We start from the raw sequence: 18,493 nt of genomic DNA, 5'->3' as shown, positions 1-18,493 counted from the left end.
TATGTATGTATGTATGTATGTATGTATGTATGTATGTATGTATGTATGTATGTATGTATGTATGTATGTATGTATGTATGTATGTATGTATGTATGTATGTATGTATGTATGTATGTATGTATGTATGTATGTATGTATGTATGTATGTATGTATGTACGTACGTACGTACGTACGTACGTACGTATGTATGTATGTATGTATGTATGTATGTATGTATGCATGCATGTATGTATGTATGTATGTATGTATGTATGTATGTATGTATGTATGTATGTATGTATGTATGTATGTGTATGTATGTATGCATTCATAATATGGAGTAATGTAAACATACCTTCAACTTTACAACTCGACAATGTGTCATTTTTCCTAGTTTGGCTTATTTGTCTAAATTATCAATTGATTGTTATCGTTATTAATTAATAAATTGATTAATTGATCAATTGATTAATTAATTGATTAATTGAAACATGAAAATTCGGAACGAATTTATTACAAATGCCTCAACGATCAATATATTTATTGTATACACAAGGCATACTTTTTGTCATTCTTTCTTATTTTCCCCTTCTTTCCCTCATTTTTATTACTATTATCATCATTATTGTTGTTATTGTTGTTGTTATTATTATTATTGTTATTTTTGTTGTTATCGCTATTATTATTTCTATTATTAGCGACCGTGACGTCATTTAGAGTCGAGTTGAAATTGACGAAATTGAAATTGAATACAAGTCTCTCGCCATGATGATTGCTGACCTGGAGAAATCTTTTCACCGTCTCACCCGTTTGGTTGATTCCCAGGTCCAATTGCAAGTTATTATTATTATTATCTTTGTTGTTGTCGTTGTTGTCGTTGTTGATGTTGTTAACGTTATCGGTTTCTCTTAAAAGATTGTATAAAGCAATTGTTCTTTATCATCGTCATCATCGTCATCATCGTCATCATCACAATCATACTCAAAATCATCATCATCAGCAGCAGCACTTACATCATCATCATCATCATCATCATTATCAGCACTTACATCATCGTTATCAAAACTCACATGAAGGTCTTCAACGACAAATCGTCCAGTACTCTGATGCTATACTTGACCTTTAGAAACTGACCACTGAATGTCAAGGACAAAAATATCAGTTTGTCCGTATCAGTATTCTTGCATGGGATCACCAGGTCCTTGAATAAACCCTGAGTGAATGAATGAACGAATGAATTAATGAACGAACGAACGAACGAACGAATGAACAAATGAATGAACGAATGAATGAATGAAATTTCCACCTCTTTAAATGCAGTAACGTTTATCTTAATTTTAGTCGACTGGTGGCCTGATATCATTCCTTCGCCTGGTTCGACCAACACTTGGCATTCATTTATTCTTTCACCTTCAATCTATCATCGTTATTATCATAATTTTCATAATAATAATAATAATAATAATTATTATTATTATTATTGTTAATATTATTATCATAAAATAATTATTTTAAAACCGAGGCCAGCCAATCATAGCTAACCTTCAACCACTGGTAAGCAGTACTCAACGCTGATTGGTTGGTCAAAGTGACACACGCGACCACCGATCTATTCACGGTGACGTCATTTAAATTCACGTGACTCTTTTCAAGACATAGGATTGGCTGTTGGACGTTGGCTCTTATTGTGAAGTAACTGTGGTAATGGTAATGATTGAGGGGATAATGAGGTGATGATGACGATGACGATGGTGATGATGATGATGATGACGGTAATGATGATGATGATGATGTAGTTGTTACTCACTTAGTCTGCCCATTGTAAACAGACAACTGCATGTAAAAAACAAAAACTCCAGTGATCTTGGGACTGTAATGAACTTTAACCTTGAACTTTTCAAACGGCCTCAATTGGCCTTCAGCTTTTGGTGTAAAAGTCAAATCATCGATATTGGCCGATAGATCAGAGCTTCTTATGAACCAGCTGACGTGAATTGGTGAGGGGTTCGAAATCTGCACATCCCTGCTGACGTCACAGCCTAACCTGATCAGGCCGAGGTCAATGTCAAGGTTGTCCAGATCTAGTACGGGCGTCTGTGTGTTTTGGCTGGATGTATTTTGTCTGGTTTCGCACGATTATCATCACCATTATCAACATAATCGTCATCATAAGTATCGTCACCGTCATCATTCCTAACATCACCGCATTCATAGCAATAAAAACGACCTTGAATTTAGCAATGACCTTGAGAACCAACAAAAATCCTTCATGATTGGTTGTTGCGTTGTTGTCGTTGTTGTTTATGTTGTTGTTGTTATAATTGTTGTTGTTGTTGTTGTTAATCTCGCAAAAGACGCACTCGTCTATGCTGATTGCACTGGCTGACGTCATGATAACGTCTAGCGTAAGCTCACCGCAGGCGGCTAATGGTTATTATTATCATTTCTATTATTATTGCATTAATTATAATAACAACAATAATAATAATTATTATTATTACTGTTGTTGTTGTTGTCGTCAATGTTGCAATTGAAAAGCATTTATTAGAAGGTGCATTATTCAGCATGCAATACCAATAAGATAATAGAATACCGACACAAAGGCGATACAATGCCAACCGAATACCGACCGATTTCTCCAGATTCTGGTACAACACGTATCTTGTACAGGCACGTACAACTTCTCCATTTGAATTGTATCGGCGATACGCTTTTGTTAATCAACTGCGGTATTTGTATTCATCATCATAACTATCATCATTATCGTCATTATCATCATCATCGTCACCGTCGTCGTCATCATCATCAGCACCACCGCAACTAAAACGACCTTGACATTTCTGCAATGCTCAAGGTCAACCAATAGAGGCGAGGGTACGATAAGAACGGAGGGGTGAAGATAAAATTGATAGGGCACGGTTTTACCCTCGAGGTCTAAATAAAGAACTGGGACTTCTATCAACAACGGAGTGTAACCTTTTGAATGTTGTTATTATTATTATTGTTTATAGTAATAATAATAATAATATTATTATTATTATTAATAGTATTATTATTAATAATAATATTTGTATTATTATTATTATTATTATTATATGTGAATGGGCAAATGCAAGCGAATGAAAAAACGTACATAAACCGTAAGACATGCTACTAAGTTTGTTGCTAACGATGTTGTTGTTGTTGTTGTTATGACTATTATAATTGTTATTGTTATTATTATTATTATTATTATTGTTGTTGTTGTTGTTGGTGTTGTTGTTGTTAATGTTGTGGGCCGCGTTGATGTAATACTTCAAAACCATTTGTAACGAACCGAAACTTTTGTGATGCTGTCACGGAGTGAAGGAGTGAATAAATGAATGAAAGAATAAATGGATGGATGAATGAATGAATGAATAAATGAATGAATGAATGAACAAAAAAGTAAATGGATGGATGAATAAATGAGTGAAAAATCAAACGAACAAATGAACGAACTACCGTCTTTATTAACATCTACATCATCATCACCACTACCACCATCATCATCATCACCACTACCACTACCACCTCCATCATCATCATCACTATCATCATCATAACCTCAACGGGACAAAACGAGACATAGAATTTAATTTCCCCGCAGGCCGGTATGACGCCGTGAGCAGGTTCAACTGCAAACGGAGATTTTCGTAAGGAATCGATCGTTGCATGCACTGCGGCTTGCTTTGTTGTTGTCTGGAAGAATGTTGTTGTTGGTGGTGGTGGTGGTGTTGTTGTTGTTGCTAATGTTGGTGATGGTAAAGCTGTAGTAGCAGTAGCAGCAGCTGTAGTTGTTGATGTTGCTGCATATTTGTTAATATTAGCAGTTGGTTGTAGCATGGACGGGTAGGGCAATATCGGATTTGCTATGATCGGTAAGAGGACTTTGTTGTTGCTGTTTTTGCTGGTGTTGTTGTTGTCGCTTGGCTCTTCATCTTGGAATGAGAGAGTGAATGAGTAAATGAATGAACGAGTAAGTGAATGGATGAATGAATGAGTGATTAAATACACTAACCGACGCCATCTTCACTAATTTTTACGTTACTATTTAAAATATCATCTTCGGCGATCACATCGTCAGCGTTTATTGTCTTCAAATTTGGATAGGCTCTTATCCATTCGTATGCTATATCGACGTCACTGCGAATGAATGAAGGAATGAAAAAAAGAATGAATGAAGAAATGAAAGAAAGAATGAATGAAGGAATGAAAGAAAGAATGAATGAAGGAATGAAAGAAAGAATGAATGAAGGAATGAATGAATCGATAGATAAATTAATTGATGAATAAATGAGTGAATTGACTGAGAATAAATGATTAATGAAACAAACAAATAAATAACCAAACAAACGAATGAATGAATGATCACAGAAAATTGTATGAATGAATAAATAGATGAATGAATAAATGGATGAATGAATGAATGAACGAACGAACGAACGAACAAATGAATGAATGAATAAATAAACAAACAAATGAATGACCAAATATATGAACAAATGAATGAATTAAATAATTTTTATATTCCAAAACATCCACAGCTAACTAACACGCAATTGCGAACTGCTAATATCCTACTGATCTTCGTAAACGGATTGACGGATGGAAACTTGATGAATGAATAAAACGGATCATTACTATTACCACCACCACTACCGCCCTCAAAAGCAGCAGCAGCAGCAGTAGTAGCTTCATCATCGTCAGAAGCAGCGTCGCCGCCACTGTCACAGGTGACTCCATGAACATCCTCAATTTTTAGTATCTCTACCTTCGCCTTCTTGCCACTACCTAATTGTGTGATGACGATCATGATGATGATGATGACGATAATATACTTACTACTTCTACAGCTACTACTACAACAACAGCAACAACAACGACACACACAGACACACAGACAGACAAACAAACAAACCTAATATTTGCAACCTTTTAACATGGCAGTTATCGCAGACAATAACAATGGTCCCAGAGTACACCATCTCTTCAATTGGATTGAACATCACCTCAACATCGATCCATTGCTGAGGGTAAAGTTCAAAATAGATGGGGCTAACTTCGAAGACGTTTCCTAATTTCACGGACCCTTGTCTTATTAGGTTCTGTAAGTTTGTTCATTTGTTTGTTTGTTGATTTGTTTGTTTGTTAGTTCATTCGTTTGTTTGTTTGTTTGTTTGTTTCAATTTAATTAAATTAAGTCTCATAATTAGGCTGCATTAAAATTTTCATGTAAGCTCAAAAGCATGGAAAAATTTCGTCATATTCATCTTTAATTAGGTTACAAACATAAAAATTAGGTCAGTTCACGCTTAATCAGGTCAGAAATGACCTTGAACTTGACAGTGGCCCATTCTTCTTCGTTGAGGATGCAGAAACTGCCAAAACCACCCAGGTTTGCGATTTTGAAGTAGTGGAACTTGACGCTCGAAAGTAGGCAGTCACCCGCGTCTACGTACTCTGGAACTATTTCCGGTGAGGATGACGATGGAGGAGGTGGTGGTGGTGACGATGATGATGGTGATGGTGGTGATGGTGGTAACGATGACGGTGATGAGTATAAAATATCCAAGTCAAAAATTAAAACAAGAGGTGAACATCGATCTAAATTGAGAGGTAGTACTTTCAAGAACAGGGTACTTCCTGGCACCCTTGAGGGGTACATTAAATTGGCACCCCTCGTCGACTTCTACAATCAAGCTATCCTCATATTCGCAAAGTGAATCCGGGCAAAATTTGACCATGAACTTGCAATGAAGGCCCGGAGCTACCATGCCCTGTGAACTTGGGAACTGACCTTTGTGTCAATGTGTGTATGTGCGTGTGTGTGTGCGTGCGTGCGTGCGTGTGTTTGATCGTTTGCAATGCATTGAAATATTTTTTATACATATATAACTAGATGACATCGAATACAATGAAATACCGGTACCGAAAACGAAACAATACCGAATACAATAAGATCCGATACAAAAAATACAATACAATTTAATACCTAATCCAATGGAAAAATACGGTGTAATCGGTGGTATCACTCTGAGGTTGTGAGATGATGACGATATGTTCTTCAAAAATAACGGCATCTGATGATGATAATGATGGTGATGGTAATGATGATAATGATAATGGTGGTTATGATAGCGATGATAATGATGATGACGATTGCTGACATCACGATTGTGACTGAATTGATGAAAATGCAAATTTAAAAAAAAGTCATTTCATTTTTTTCCCTATTGAGTATTATCATCTCTATCGTCATCATCACCACCACCACCACCATCATCATCATCATCTTCGTCATCACCATCATCATTATCATCATCATCTTCGTCATCACCATTATCATCATCATCTTCGTCATTATCATCATAACCTCATAAACTTGACCGATGGAATAGCAGGTGAAAATAATTTGAGGCGGACAGGGCAAAAATGAAGACGACGATGTTTTTGTTGTCGACAAGGATGATAATAAAGCGCTATACAAATTATCAAAATTAAGCGCTAAATATTGAATTAATATGAATAAATTACAACTATTAATTAATTAAGTAATTAATTAATTTACTTATTTTAAATAATAAACCATTAAAAATTTTTATAACGTTAAATTTGAAAAACTTTAATGAGGGAGTTTTCTTTTTCTTATTTTTTTCTCTCACTGACGAAGAGTTGACATTATAACAACATATCAGTGATCCGTTCGAAAACATATTATTATTGTTATTATTATTATTATTATTATTATTATTATTATATATGTTTAAGTTATCCAGGCATTTACCTTTGAAAAAAAATAGCAAAATCGTAAAAATTAATTGTAAATTGTGTAGTGGTAATAGTAGTAGTAGTAGTAGTAGTAGTAGTAGTAGTAGTAGTAGTAGTAGTAGTAGTAGCAGTAGTAGTAGTAGTAGTAATAGTAGTAGTAGTAGTAGTAGTAGCAGCAGCAGTGGTAGTAGTAGAGGCAGCAATAGAAGTAGTAGTAAAAGTTGTAGTATAACAACAATAATAACAATAAAAATAATAATAATAATAACAATGAAGATTTACTATTTTTGTCATTGTTCTTTCTATGAATGTCTGGCAGATGGAACGAAAGACTTCTAATGTCAGCCGGTTTAATTAAATAATACTTATCTAATAACTCCGAATCAATAAATTCTGAAAAACGGCTAGACGCTGTGGTATTAAATACAAATAACTTATGATAATTGAAAATAACTTACGAATAAATTATGAAAAATTATCGTAATGATTATGATTTTTACCAGGCGAGATGAAAATATCATCAGTGTAGATAGATTGGCGTTTCAAATTTTCTGTCATTTCATCTTCCAGCAATAAGCATTCTGCTTGCGATTTCAATATGTGCTTCTCGACTGTTTCAATTTCTTTTAAACGCATCTCGTGAGATATTTTTATCTTTAAATAATAATTTTTCAAGTTTAATTCTCAAAAATATTTTAATTATTTTATATTATTTTTTTATTTTACAATTTTTTCTTGTATTTTTCAGAAGTACTAACAACAAACACACAGTATACGTTATGTGGTGTAAAAAACACGTGAATCAATTAACGCATTACACACACACACACACACACACACACACACACACACACACACACACACACAACACACATTGTTTAGAAGCGTTTAAAATTTTGTTCTACAGAATGTATTTGGAGTTTGAGATATATAGAAATGAATTTGTAAGGCGATAGAAGGTAGATCTTCTTAAAATGTTGAAAAACCTTTAGTATAAGAGAGAGTATAATATAGTATAACCTTTAGTATAGTATAAATAATATGATGAACTACTGTTAGCTAGCAACCTTTTCCAATTTTTGCACGAATTCGGAATGGGGATTGTTTTCATTCTTCGAACTTTTGATTAAATTTTTTACCGTTTCGTTGCACACCTGCAACGAACTAGTGTTGTAATATTTCTTAAAAATTCTATTGAGAACGTGCGAAACATCTTGAGATTTCGAAACTGCCGGATAATTACGATTCAAATGCAAGTTATTGTCGCTTGGTAGATCCATTATTTGAATTTATAGCAATATAATTATAGTTATTAAAAATAATTGTATAAAATTCAATTATCAATTCATTTTTCATCCACAATTTTATATAGAAACTTTATGAAGTGTTTTAAAATCTGTTACCAAGCAACGGCATTTAAATGATTAAAAGTGCATTGTGTGAATATAATATTTGGTGCCGAAATAGCTTAGTACCGAAATATAATAAAGCTCGCCATCAATGCAGCAGAAATGTATTAGCATATTTCTTTGTTAGGTGCCTCCATAATTGTTTTGTTCCGTGCTATAAGTTGCCGTGAAATTTGAAGATTATTTTCGATAAATTAGGATTTTAGTAACGTTAAATAGTTCGAAAGAAAGGTACATTTTTATATTTTTTTTCTGCTGAAGTAAAGTTTCATTAGCTAAAAAAGTAATGAAAATTTTGATGTTGCGTAGTTGCGTTTTGTTCAGAGCGGGTTACTTTTTTTAAAATATTTATTAAAAATTTAAAATTAGGTTACGTTACGTTACGAGTAACTAGTGTCACTAATTTTGTAGTTACTAATTTGTAATGTAGTTGGTATTTATTTCGTTGCTGACTGACGTTGTTGCATGAACTTTTAAGTTTCGTTAGTTTTTGTTAGTTTTGGCCTGGTTTTTTTTTTCAGTCAAATGTTCTGTGCTGCAGAAAAAAGATTCAAATTCAAAAATATTAGCTAAATAAATTTTAAAATGAAAAATATTGCTGCTAACTTGTTAAGTTACGTTACTACTTAGACTTACTTTTACTCTTATTTAAAATAAGCATTAATATTGTTTGTTGGTTAAATTTAAAACTTTTTATCTATTTCTGATTAGGCGTTACATTTTGTCTCTGAGTTTTTAACACAAAGTGGATATATATTTTATAAGAAATTGAACTTCTGCTTAAAATGTTGCAACTTGAGTTTATTACTGTTGTAACTAATAGTTGTACTGTTGATAATATTTTGCTAAAGTACATTCATGAGATAAGAAAGTTTAGGTTTTTGTTGTCACTGAATTTACGTAAGAAACATTTATTGTTTTACTTCAAAGGATGATGAAAAGATTTCCCAAATTTAACGAGTTTGAACCAATGTTGCCTCCGGATCCGAGGATGTTCCCATTCGATCCCAACTTCATGCCCCCACCACTACCACCGAAACCTTTTCCAGATCCCTTCATGCCACCACCACCTTTGCCACCACCACCAATGGAATTTCAGTTTGAAACGTTCACCAGTTTGAGACTTAGTAATATAAACCCACGAGTACCAGATGAAGAAGTGAGGGAGACTGTGTACCATTGTTTCAAAAAGTTTGGGGAATTCAACATTAAATTCGCTCACACAGTAGATAGAAGACTAGTCTACGTCAACTTTGCCCACACAGAAGATGCACAGGCAGCTAAAAATGCAATGTCAGGTAGATTAGAACTTTTTGATCGACTGATTTGCATAGAACCCGTCAACCACAACAAGCAATGGAATAAGCCTCCATTCTTCAGGAACGACATGTTCAACATCAACTACGTCCCTCCCCCTAAGATTCCCATGGATCCACTTGCCGTCCCTCCTATTGAGGGACCATCAGTGGGTGCCTGGGAGTTTCAGAGAAGAGATGCAAGGTTCCCCGATGCCTACTTCCCTCTTAAACCCGGGGAAGATCAGAGACAGTTGATCGACATGAAGCATATTACTCCAGAGGAAGATAAGAGAGCAACTAGAACATTATTTGTTGCTAACGTTGATGACCAGATGGCGCCTGAAACTTTGAAGAAATTTTTTGATCCATTTGGTATTGTGGAGGACATCGACATTAAATGCCCCGTAAAAGGAAATGGTAATCCATACGCATTCATTAGATTCTTCAATTTAGACATGGCATATGCTGCCAAGGTAGAATTATCTGGTCAGTTTCTCGGAAAGTATCAATGCAAAATCGGGTATGCTCGTCCTGTTCCTACAACGTGCGTGTGGATTGGCGGTCTGACGGAAAATGTTAAAAAGCAAGACATCATCATCCAGTTTGAAAGATTTGGAAAAATTGTAGCATTTCAATGGCCTAAAGATCAGTCTTATGCTTATGTGGCTTATGACAATGTAGAGTCTGCTCAACTAGCTATCATGGAACTACGAGGCTTTCCAGTTCCCGGCACTCTTAAGGGTTTAAAAACCGATTTTGCTGAATTGAAACAGATGGAAGGTCCTCAACCGAAAGAAAAAAGATCCAAGAAGAAGCACAAACATAAAAAGTCAAGAAGTAGAAGTGCCAGTAGTAATGATGAAAAACGTAGTAGGAAAACAAAACACAAACGCAGGAAGAAGGTTTCCAGACGTAGTGAAAGTGAAGATAGTTACAGTTCTGATGAGAAGTCAAAACCGAGTCGTAAGAAGAAGAAGAGATCTGTCTCCACGTCATCATCATCATCAGAAAGTGCATCATCATCGAGTGAACCTCGAAACAAAATGTCTTCAGATAAAAAAAGATCAGCTTTTCAGATTGGTAACATTGAAGCAGCAGAAACAATCATTGATCTTGCTCGATGTTTGCCAGTTCTTTGGAGTGGTCCAATCGAACTGAAGAACAGTACATTCTACACACACATGCATCACGTCAGTGGCAATGGACATTTAGTTGACAGCCTCCTAAATGGATTGATCACATCAGAACATTCAGCACTCAAAATCAACCAAAGGTTGAGGTTAGATAGATCAAAATTGAAAGAAGTTGAACGACGCATCAACACAAGTGGTGACGATGGTCACTGCGTTTTGTTAGCTGTCTCAGAGAACAGCAAGGATGCCAGCAAACATCGACCTCTCACTAATTTAGTCTCATATTTGAAGCAGAAAAATGCAGCTGGGGTACTATCTCTACCTTCACTAACCAAACAAGGGCAAGAAGCTGGCCTACTCCACACCTTTCCTCCATGCGAATTTGCGCATGGATTTTTGCAGAGATGTGCTCCTAAACTAACTTCATTGTACAATGGTAATGATTACATTGTTGTCATACTCATCAAAGTTAGCTTGTAGGACAGGAGCTACTGATTGATTGGCTCTCATTGGTTGACTGACTAATGGATAGATGGATGAAATATGATGGGTGTTTATTATTCTTGACTTTTAACGTTTGACTGCTCTTGTGAATGTAAATAACTGAATGAATGAATGCTTTGATGTGTGTATGTTTAGTATGATTTTTGATAGAAACAATGTATGTTCATGTACAAATAACAAAGGTTTTTCTATTTAGCTTTATTTTATTCTTTATAAAATACAATATGGACAATTTATGCTACTCTCTGTGTGCTTGTACATGTATAAATACATTGTGTGCATGTATGCATGCCTATATATATATACATATATACATACATACACCGAGGATTGTATTGGAATACAGAAAAAAGCTTTTTTGTTCTATCATGCTTATAATAAATGAAAATTTTGGTTTTGATTTCAAGAAACTTGGCAATGATTTACCACCATCTACCGTTAGAAAAATAAAAAATTAAACAAGAAGCTAACTAATTTGGAACATGCTGTGATTTTCATCATTAATTGTATATATATATATATAAATATATATATACATGTATATATGCATGCATACATACACACATAATACACACATTGTTTTGTTTTTATATAATTATATACACATGGAGAGTAGCAAAAATATCTATATAATATTTTATAAACAATAATATAAAATAATAATTTCATTTCTGACAGTCTTAATTTAATATATATATATATATATATATATATATATATATATATATGTATATATATATACACGAATCAAGTAACATTGTTAATGATGTTTTATTTCTATTTGTAAACATTTTCTTTTTAAATTCAATTTCTTATCTGTTAAAATCAATAAAGCAAGTCAATTTAGGTAATTTCTTTCTATGTTTTATTTAAATGGAAAAAAACAAACAGAAGATAGATAAGTTGTTAAGGTTGAAACGAATTTTCATCTGCAGTGCATTTAAACATTAATCCCTTTCAATCCTAGAAAGTAGTGGTGTCCTGCCTGAGGCTATGATTAAAATGAAATAATTTGGTTATAATTATTAATTAAGTTAATTATTTCATTAATTATTTAATTAATTAAAATAATTGAATATGCTACAGGATTTTTAAAATTCTTGAAAAAAGTGTCAAATTTTCTTTACTGATGCTTTCAATTCTTGATCTTCTCTCAGCTGTACCAACAAAAGCTGCTGTAATTTTTATTGCTGCCTCTGACAATTCTGGGATTTTTTAATAATTATAATAAATTATGATATTATGAATATTATTTCAAATAATAATAGTTATTGTTGTAAATAATTTTGGTTGTTTCTTACTTTTTTCCTCTTCCTCGTTCAGCACATCATTTATTTCATTTATGTTTTCTGGTTGCACCAGAGCTTTTCTACATAAAAAAATGGCATAAATAAAATAAAATATTCTCAATTTTTTATTTTTACAAATTTCTTTTTAGGTTTATATGTTTATTAAAATAAATATTTCTAAAAAAATATACTTTTTCTGTTTCAGTAGCTTCCTATCTTGATAACCTCTCCAAACTTTTTGTATCTTGATAGCTGCAGCTTCCTTTGTCATGTTTATCATCAGCCTGTTTGAGATAAGGACTTTGTAATCTTTCTGTATGAGTTGGGCTGCCTTGTTGTACTTTTGTGAACACATGACTCCCATATCATCATTCTAATTATGAAATTGTTAATGGGATTGTACTAAAATAAGGAGATTGTGTAATATGAAAATTATAATATTGCTAGCTGGAATTTATCATAAAGGTGTGTACTAGCAATAAAAGGGTTAACATTGAACAAGGCAGTTAATTAAAAATGTAAAGAATTTTTAAAAAATATTGTTTAGTTAGTAAATGCTTTTTATTATTAGTTGTGGGTTTAGTTATACCTTCATACATTACATACACAGAATAGATAGCAATAAAATAGATTGATTATGTATAAATAAAAACTCATTCATTTTGAATCAATTTATTTTGAAAAAAAAAGACAAGTTGTTAACTTGGCCACCCACATTTTGGCATTGTAGAATCTTCCTTAATGATCAGCTCCAAGCCTGGATCTGCATGCATTGTTGCTAACTGAAGTAACGTTTAATTAAAACAATTTATAATTTATTAGTTTAATCGATTAAATACTACCGCAACAATGTTTTTATTTTGCTTACCGTTTCTGGCGTTTAACAGAAATTGAAAATATCTGGCCCCAAAGATGATAATATCGTCTGGTTGATTCCTCAAAACTTCTCGCGTAAAACCTTCTAGAAGGTTACGAAACCCTTGCGGAACACGAATTTTAGTGTTCGAAAAAGGAACGGCCATTATTTTAAAGATAATTTAGAACATTTTAAATAATTTAGGTTATATTTTTCAAACGTTTTAGAATACCACAAAATGTCCGCTAAACGCCGTTGTTAAGGCAACATGGTACACCATTAACAGAAAACAGAAAATCGATAATTTGAATAAAAAATTTGGCACTTCTGGTATCTCTTCTTGAATCACTATAGTTTTATTTCATTCTTTTTCACTGATTGTTTATCATTTTCAACTAAATTATTACATTTACATGTTGAATTACACGTTTAATTGTGTTAATGGCATTTTATTAAGCAGAAAAGCACACAAATACAGCTTTTAAAATGAACATTTTCAATTATTTTCAGTTAAAAATTAAGTTAAACATTATTAACTCAGCAATTTTTTTCTTTTTCTTTAGTCAGACGGAATTTTATGTCTGGTATTTTCGAATTTTCCCAATCTCCCTTCAAATGTTAATGGTAAATTAATCAAATTTTTGTGTTTATTTCAAATTATTCGTCCTATGAATAAATGGAAAAAAATGAATGAATAAATGATTGATTCATTTATTGAAAGATTGGTTTAATAACTCCTTCATTCATCCATCAAAACATCCATGGCCCATCCATTCATCAATTATTTCGTCAATCAATCAGACAGACATTCAATCAAGGCAAAATAAAACGGCATATGTTAGTACAAAAATCAGTGATATTCCTATCCAATTGTGACACTAATTTACCGGGAATTTCACTCCATTTGATTTGTTGCACTGCATCGATATTGGGGCCGTATCGTAGAAGTTCCTTAGCATATCGACTTTTTCTCTCGTCCAGTCAATGGTTTGATAATTATAAGAAATACCGTTCTCTAAGTCTATATCATCGTCAAACTTTCTGCCAAATGAAGCGTTTCATTATATTTAGTTATATATGGATAATGCAAATAATATATAACGCCAGGAGAACTTAACAAAAGCCTTCTACAAAGTTAAAACCAAAATTTATACATTACGCTACTTGCAAAACGAGATATGTCAACGAGTCATTGTAAGGGTTAATAATATATCACCAAATATATATAACATGTTAATAGCATGTTATATAACATATAATATAGAATATAACAGAGTATGTTATATTCTCTCTCTCCCTCTATATATATATATATAGAGAGAGAAAGAATATATATATATATATATATATATATATATATATATATATATATATATATATATATATATATATATATGATAATCTCTTTAGCTTTGCCAACCTTTTCATTAAATCAAAAAAGTCGTAGAGAGATTTGGTTGTTACTGAACTTTTACAGACTTCCAAATTTACAAGTGGATAGTAATGGATGTAGTTGACGCACATCTCATCAGATATTGAAAATCCACCCTAAGATAATTTTCTATTTGAGATTGTATCAGTGCTTTATATATTTTATCAGTGCTTGTAATTGTATCACTGATTGTATTTGTGTCACTGTTTGTATTTGTATCACTGTTTGTATTTGTATCATTGTTTGTATTTGTATCACTGTTTGTATTTGTATCATTGTTTGTATTTATGTATGACGGATTTATACCAAGTTTAGCGTTTTTAAATTCTTAGTGTCATAAACTTTGGAATTAAAATTTTTCAAATTAAAATTTCATAATTCTAAAATCCAACTCACCAAAGTTACGTTGTCTTTGTTTCTCGTCTGGTCAACGCATGTAGTGACCAGAGCATCACCCTTTTTTTGATTAACACAATAAATAAACGAAAAAAGACAAAAATTATTTACTACAATTATAAAATAATGAGATTAACTCATTTTAATAAACAGTTTCAATGTTGTTAACTATATTTTCTAAATCTCTTAAACTAATTTTCAAAAGTTACTGGACCGGCAAAACTAAGACTGGCTCGTGTAGACGTCTGATTTCTTGATAGTGGGGGCTATAATGGTCGTCCCTATTCAGCTCGGGCAGTTCTATACCCCCTCTGATGTGTTTCGTGTATATCTTCATGCCCGTCAGGTGCGTGTGCAGTTGCGAACTGAACACGTAGATGCCTTTTGATGGAAGAGCCTTGAATGAATGAATGGATGAATGAATGAATGAATGAATGAACGAACGAACGAATGAATGAATGAATGAACAAACGAATGAATGACTAATGACAGTGCAGTTGTCTTTAGTTGACTCAGTGTGTGCTTGGTTTGATGTTGGTTTTTCTGAAAAATACCAAAAAGAGAATCGTAATAAATGTAAGAAATACGGAACAGAAAAATTATTTCGTCGGAACATTTCTACGCTAACCATTTCGGTGCATTCCGGAATGCAGTAGCCATGCAGTTCCCATTTGGGTAGATGAGGCGGTAGGGCCATCTTGTCCGTGTATTCCAGTCCTATCTCCATTATGCCGGCATCGAAACGTCTTAGTTGTCTCGTTATGTAGAATCGAATTCCTGAACTATCCACCAGACCTGATGTTTCGGATTTCAAAAAATTATAATGTAACATAATATTTTATAGTTCGATTTTCTGAATACTTAAAAGGTTAAAAATCCAGCCAACCGCTAATGTGCAAAGGGTTGTTGTAGTGAACTTCGATCATAACGAAACGAGACATGTGAGGTCCACCAATCGGAGCCCCAGCTTCAAATGGGTAGGTCATGTACTGTTTTGAATGTAAGCGTGAGTGTCTGCGTGTGTGTGTGTGTGCGTGTGTGTGTGTGTGTGCGTGTGTGTGTGTATGTGGTGTGTTTGTGGCCAAATTAGTGAAAATTCTAAAAAGCGTCATGAAACATTATTCTTTCCTCACATCGGCCCCCATAGCCCAAGCTCCCAAAACTTTTGTACAGCTTTCGAGCCCCTTTGGTCGTTCGGCCATTGATTTGCAGGGAGCGTTGTACCTGATGACGTCACGGCCTTCTGGTATCTGGCAGTTGAAGACCTCTAAGTGGTGCACAATGCCTTGGGTCTCCTTGCTTATTGCCCCCTCGTACTGAGTCCAGAAAAATGTGCGTGAAAGAAAAGTGCTTTTTAAAGTTTTGTTAATGTGTCCGAATTTTGATACAAGTTTTTGTGGTTTCTAATTAATTAGACGTTAAATATTTAATGATCACATTTTTTTTAATTAATTATGATAAAAATCGATTAATATTATTTAATTTATTCAGTAAATTAATAATTAAACCAATAAAAACACTTATTAACTTTAATTATGTGATGCTTGTCAACGAAGTTAGGCAACTTCTTCACAGTACACCAATACGTTGTTTCATCGAGTGGGACTGGAACCTGGAGAGGTAGAGAAGAAGAGAGAGGAAAAGAGAGAAAGAGGAGAAAAAAAGAAAGAGAGAGAATTAAAGAAAGATAGAGAAAGTGCAAAAAATATATTAAAATAAAATTAATCTCTATATATGTAAGAGTCATCAATATTTATTTTATACGCTCCAACCCACACACACACACACACACACACACACACACGCACACGTACACAAAACAAAAACGGGATCTAACTTGATCAACGTGGACAACCAACTCGCGGACATCGGTGGGCTTAGGGGCGTCAGGAATTTGACTTTTCAAGAGTTGCACCCTTTGAACTATGACCTTTTCTTCCATGAGGTTAATTCGGTCTAGGCTACTTATGGGCCCTTTGTGGTTGAAGTATACAAGGTGGGTGGTTCCTTTCTAGAGTGAAAAATTTATTTAGTTTGGTCAAAAATATTTGGTTGTTTTTAGAAAAGATATTGAATTTATAAACTTGTATATCACTATTTGGTTGTTATTCCAATTTCTGCAAAAAATCAAAGTATTTAAATTTCAGGACCCCTTTTAGGCCCAGCAAAATATTTCACGACCCACCAACCCAAAACCAACATCAATGATGTAGTCGTCTTCATCATCGCACGTGTCGTAGCTTCTATGGAACTTAATAACAAGAGGGCCCTGGTGATTTCTGCCGCTGTTTTTGCGTTGGGCATCTTCAAGGATATAGTTCTGCTGTTTGTCTACTTGCAGTCTGCCAAAATTGTCCGTGTGTGCGTCCTTTAAGTGCGTGTGTGTGTGTGTGTACGTGTGTGTGTAGTGTGGTGTAATTGGTGTGTTTTACAAGTTTATGTTTGTGTGTGTGTGTGTATGAATGGGAAAGTGTTTGTTAATGTAAGTACATCTATATATTTGTTTGTGGTTCGTTCGTCCGTTCATCCATGCACTCATTCATTTATTAATTCATTCATCTATTCGTTCAATTATTCATTCAATCATTCATTCAATCATTCACTCATTAATTCATTCATTTATTGTTCGTTCGTTCATTCATTAATTCATTCATACAAACACATCCTGTGATTAGCAAAACGCGCAAATGCTTCCGCCCCTCCTCCGTATTGCAGCATCCGTCGAGAGGAAAAGGAAGTAGGTTATTAATTTATTTTTGGAGTTTTTGGTTCGTTTCCGGAAAATGCACTCACAAATGCAACGCTATTTACAAAACGATGTTAGCAAATGTGAGTTCTTCGTTTGTGAAAATAAAACATTTTTCTGGTGAGTTTGTACACTGTTTGTATACGAAAACCATCTCGTGTAAATTTTTGTATATATACATTGCATTGTATTGTATTGTACATTATTGTATTGTATTGTATTGTATTGTATTGTATTGTTTTGTATTGCATTGCATTGTATTGTATTGTATTGCATTGTATTGTATTGTTTTGTATTGCATTGTATTGCATTGTATTGTATTGCATTGTATTGTTTTGTATTGTATTGTATTGCATTGTATTGTATTGTATTGTATTGTATTGTATTGTTTTGTATTGCATTGTATTGTATTGTATTTTATTGTATTGTATTGTATAAATACCGTTTGGTGTGCGTATTGTTTGTTGTATTGCGAAGAATCTCAAAGCATTTATTTGATTATTAGCTTATTGCAGGATTTGACCGCAGGCCTTCATTGGCTGTAAAGAGTCATATGCCAATTCTGATGGAACATATATTGTTTAATAAATTTCTTATTGTCGAGTGCTCTCTTCTTTGCGTTCGTTCATTCGTTTGTTTGTGTTTGTGTTCGTTCGTTTG

At 33.5% G+C, this 18,493-nt stretch overlaps 5 protein-coding genes across 5 annotated transcripts; 1 reads left to right on the top strand and 4 right to left on the bottom strand.

Annotated features, from left to right (window-relative positions):
• Positions 1-521: 521 nt before the first annotated feature.
• On the bottom strand, positions 522-8,050 carry HELRODRAFT_160053 (hypothetical protein; the record flags this gene model as incomplete). The annotated part of the gene is made up of 18 exons (XM_009017074.1): positions 522-915; positions 1,052-1,194; positions 1,288-1,398; positions 1,524-1,677; positions 1,789-2,075; positions 2,209-2,405; positions 2,612-2,705; positions 2,812-2,957; positions 3,121-3,313; positions 3,567-3,701; positions 3,891-3,940; positions 4,021-4,145; positions 4,556-4,793; positions 4,921-5,107; positions 5,335-5,468; positions 5,626-5,799; positions 7,271-7,424; positions 7,838-8,050. 18 exons carry the CDS (start codon positions 8,048-8,050, stop codon positions 522-524), a joined length of 3,129 nt encoding a protein of 1,042 aa, XP_009015322.1.
• A 1,216-nt stretch (positions 8,051-9,266) lies between these two features.
• Positions 9,267-11,090, top strand: HELRODRAFT_64541 (hypothetical protein; the record flags this gene model as incomplete). Its single annotated transcript, XM_009017073.1, has 1 exon — positions 9,267-11,090. The coding sequence occupies one exon, from the start codon at positions 9,267-9,269 to the stop codon at positions 11,088-11,090; it is 1,824 nt and encodes a 607-aa protein (XP_009015321.1).
• Positions 11,091-12,194: 1,104 nt separating this feature from the next.
• On the bottom strand, positions 12,195-12,767 carry HELRODRAFT_160051 (hypothetical protein; the record flags this gene model as incomplete). The annotated part of the gene is made up of 3 exons (XM_009017072.1): positions 12,195-12,319; positions 12,416-12,483; positions 12,595-12,767. The coding sequence occupies 3 exons, from the start codon at positions 12,765-12,767 to the stop codon at positions 12,195-12,197; spliced, it is 366 nt and encodes a 121-aa protein (XP_009015320.1).
• Positions 12,768-13,221: 454 nt separating this feature from the next.
• Positions 13,222-13,425, bottom strand: HELRODRAFT_63972 (hypothetical protein; the record flags this gene model as incomplete). The annotated part of the gene is made up of 1 exon (XM_009017071.1): positions 13,222-13,425. The coding sequence occupies one exon, from the start codon at positions 13,423-13,425 to the stop codon at positions 13,222-13,224; it is 204 nt and encodes a 67-aa protein (XP_009015319.1).
• Positions 13,426-14,137: 712 nt separating this feature from the next.
• HELRODRAFT_64253 (hypothetical protein) lies at positions 14,138-17,455 on the bottom strand (the record flags this gene model as incomplete). Its single annotated transcript, XM_009017070.1, has 10 exons — positions 14,138-14,300; positions 14,680-14,807; positions 15,088-15,147; positions 15,302-15,484; positions 15,716-15,882; positions 15,974-16,076; positions 16,221-16,403; positions 16,616-16,699; positions 16,925-17,098; positions 17,288-17,455. Coding segments are annotated over 10 exons (1,413 nt in total), but the record flags the coding sequence as incomplete, so codon positions are not given.
• Positions 17,456-18,493: the final 1,038 nt, after the last annotated feature.

This window comes from Helobdella robusta (genome assembly GCF_000326865.2).
Source record: "Helobdella robusta unplaced genomic scaffold HELROscaffold_2, whole genome shotgun sequence".
Taxonomy (NCBI): Eukaryota; Metazoa; Annelida; class Clitellata; order Rhynchobdellida; family Glossiphoniidae; genus Helobdella; species Helobdella robusta.
The sequence above is the reverse complement of the archived record's forward strand: the minus strand, read 5'-3'. Positions and strand labels throughout refer to the sequence as shown.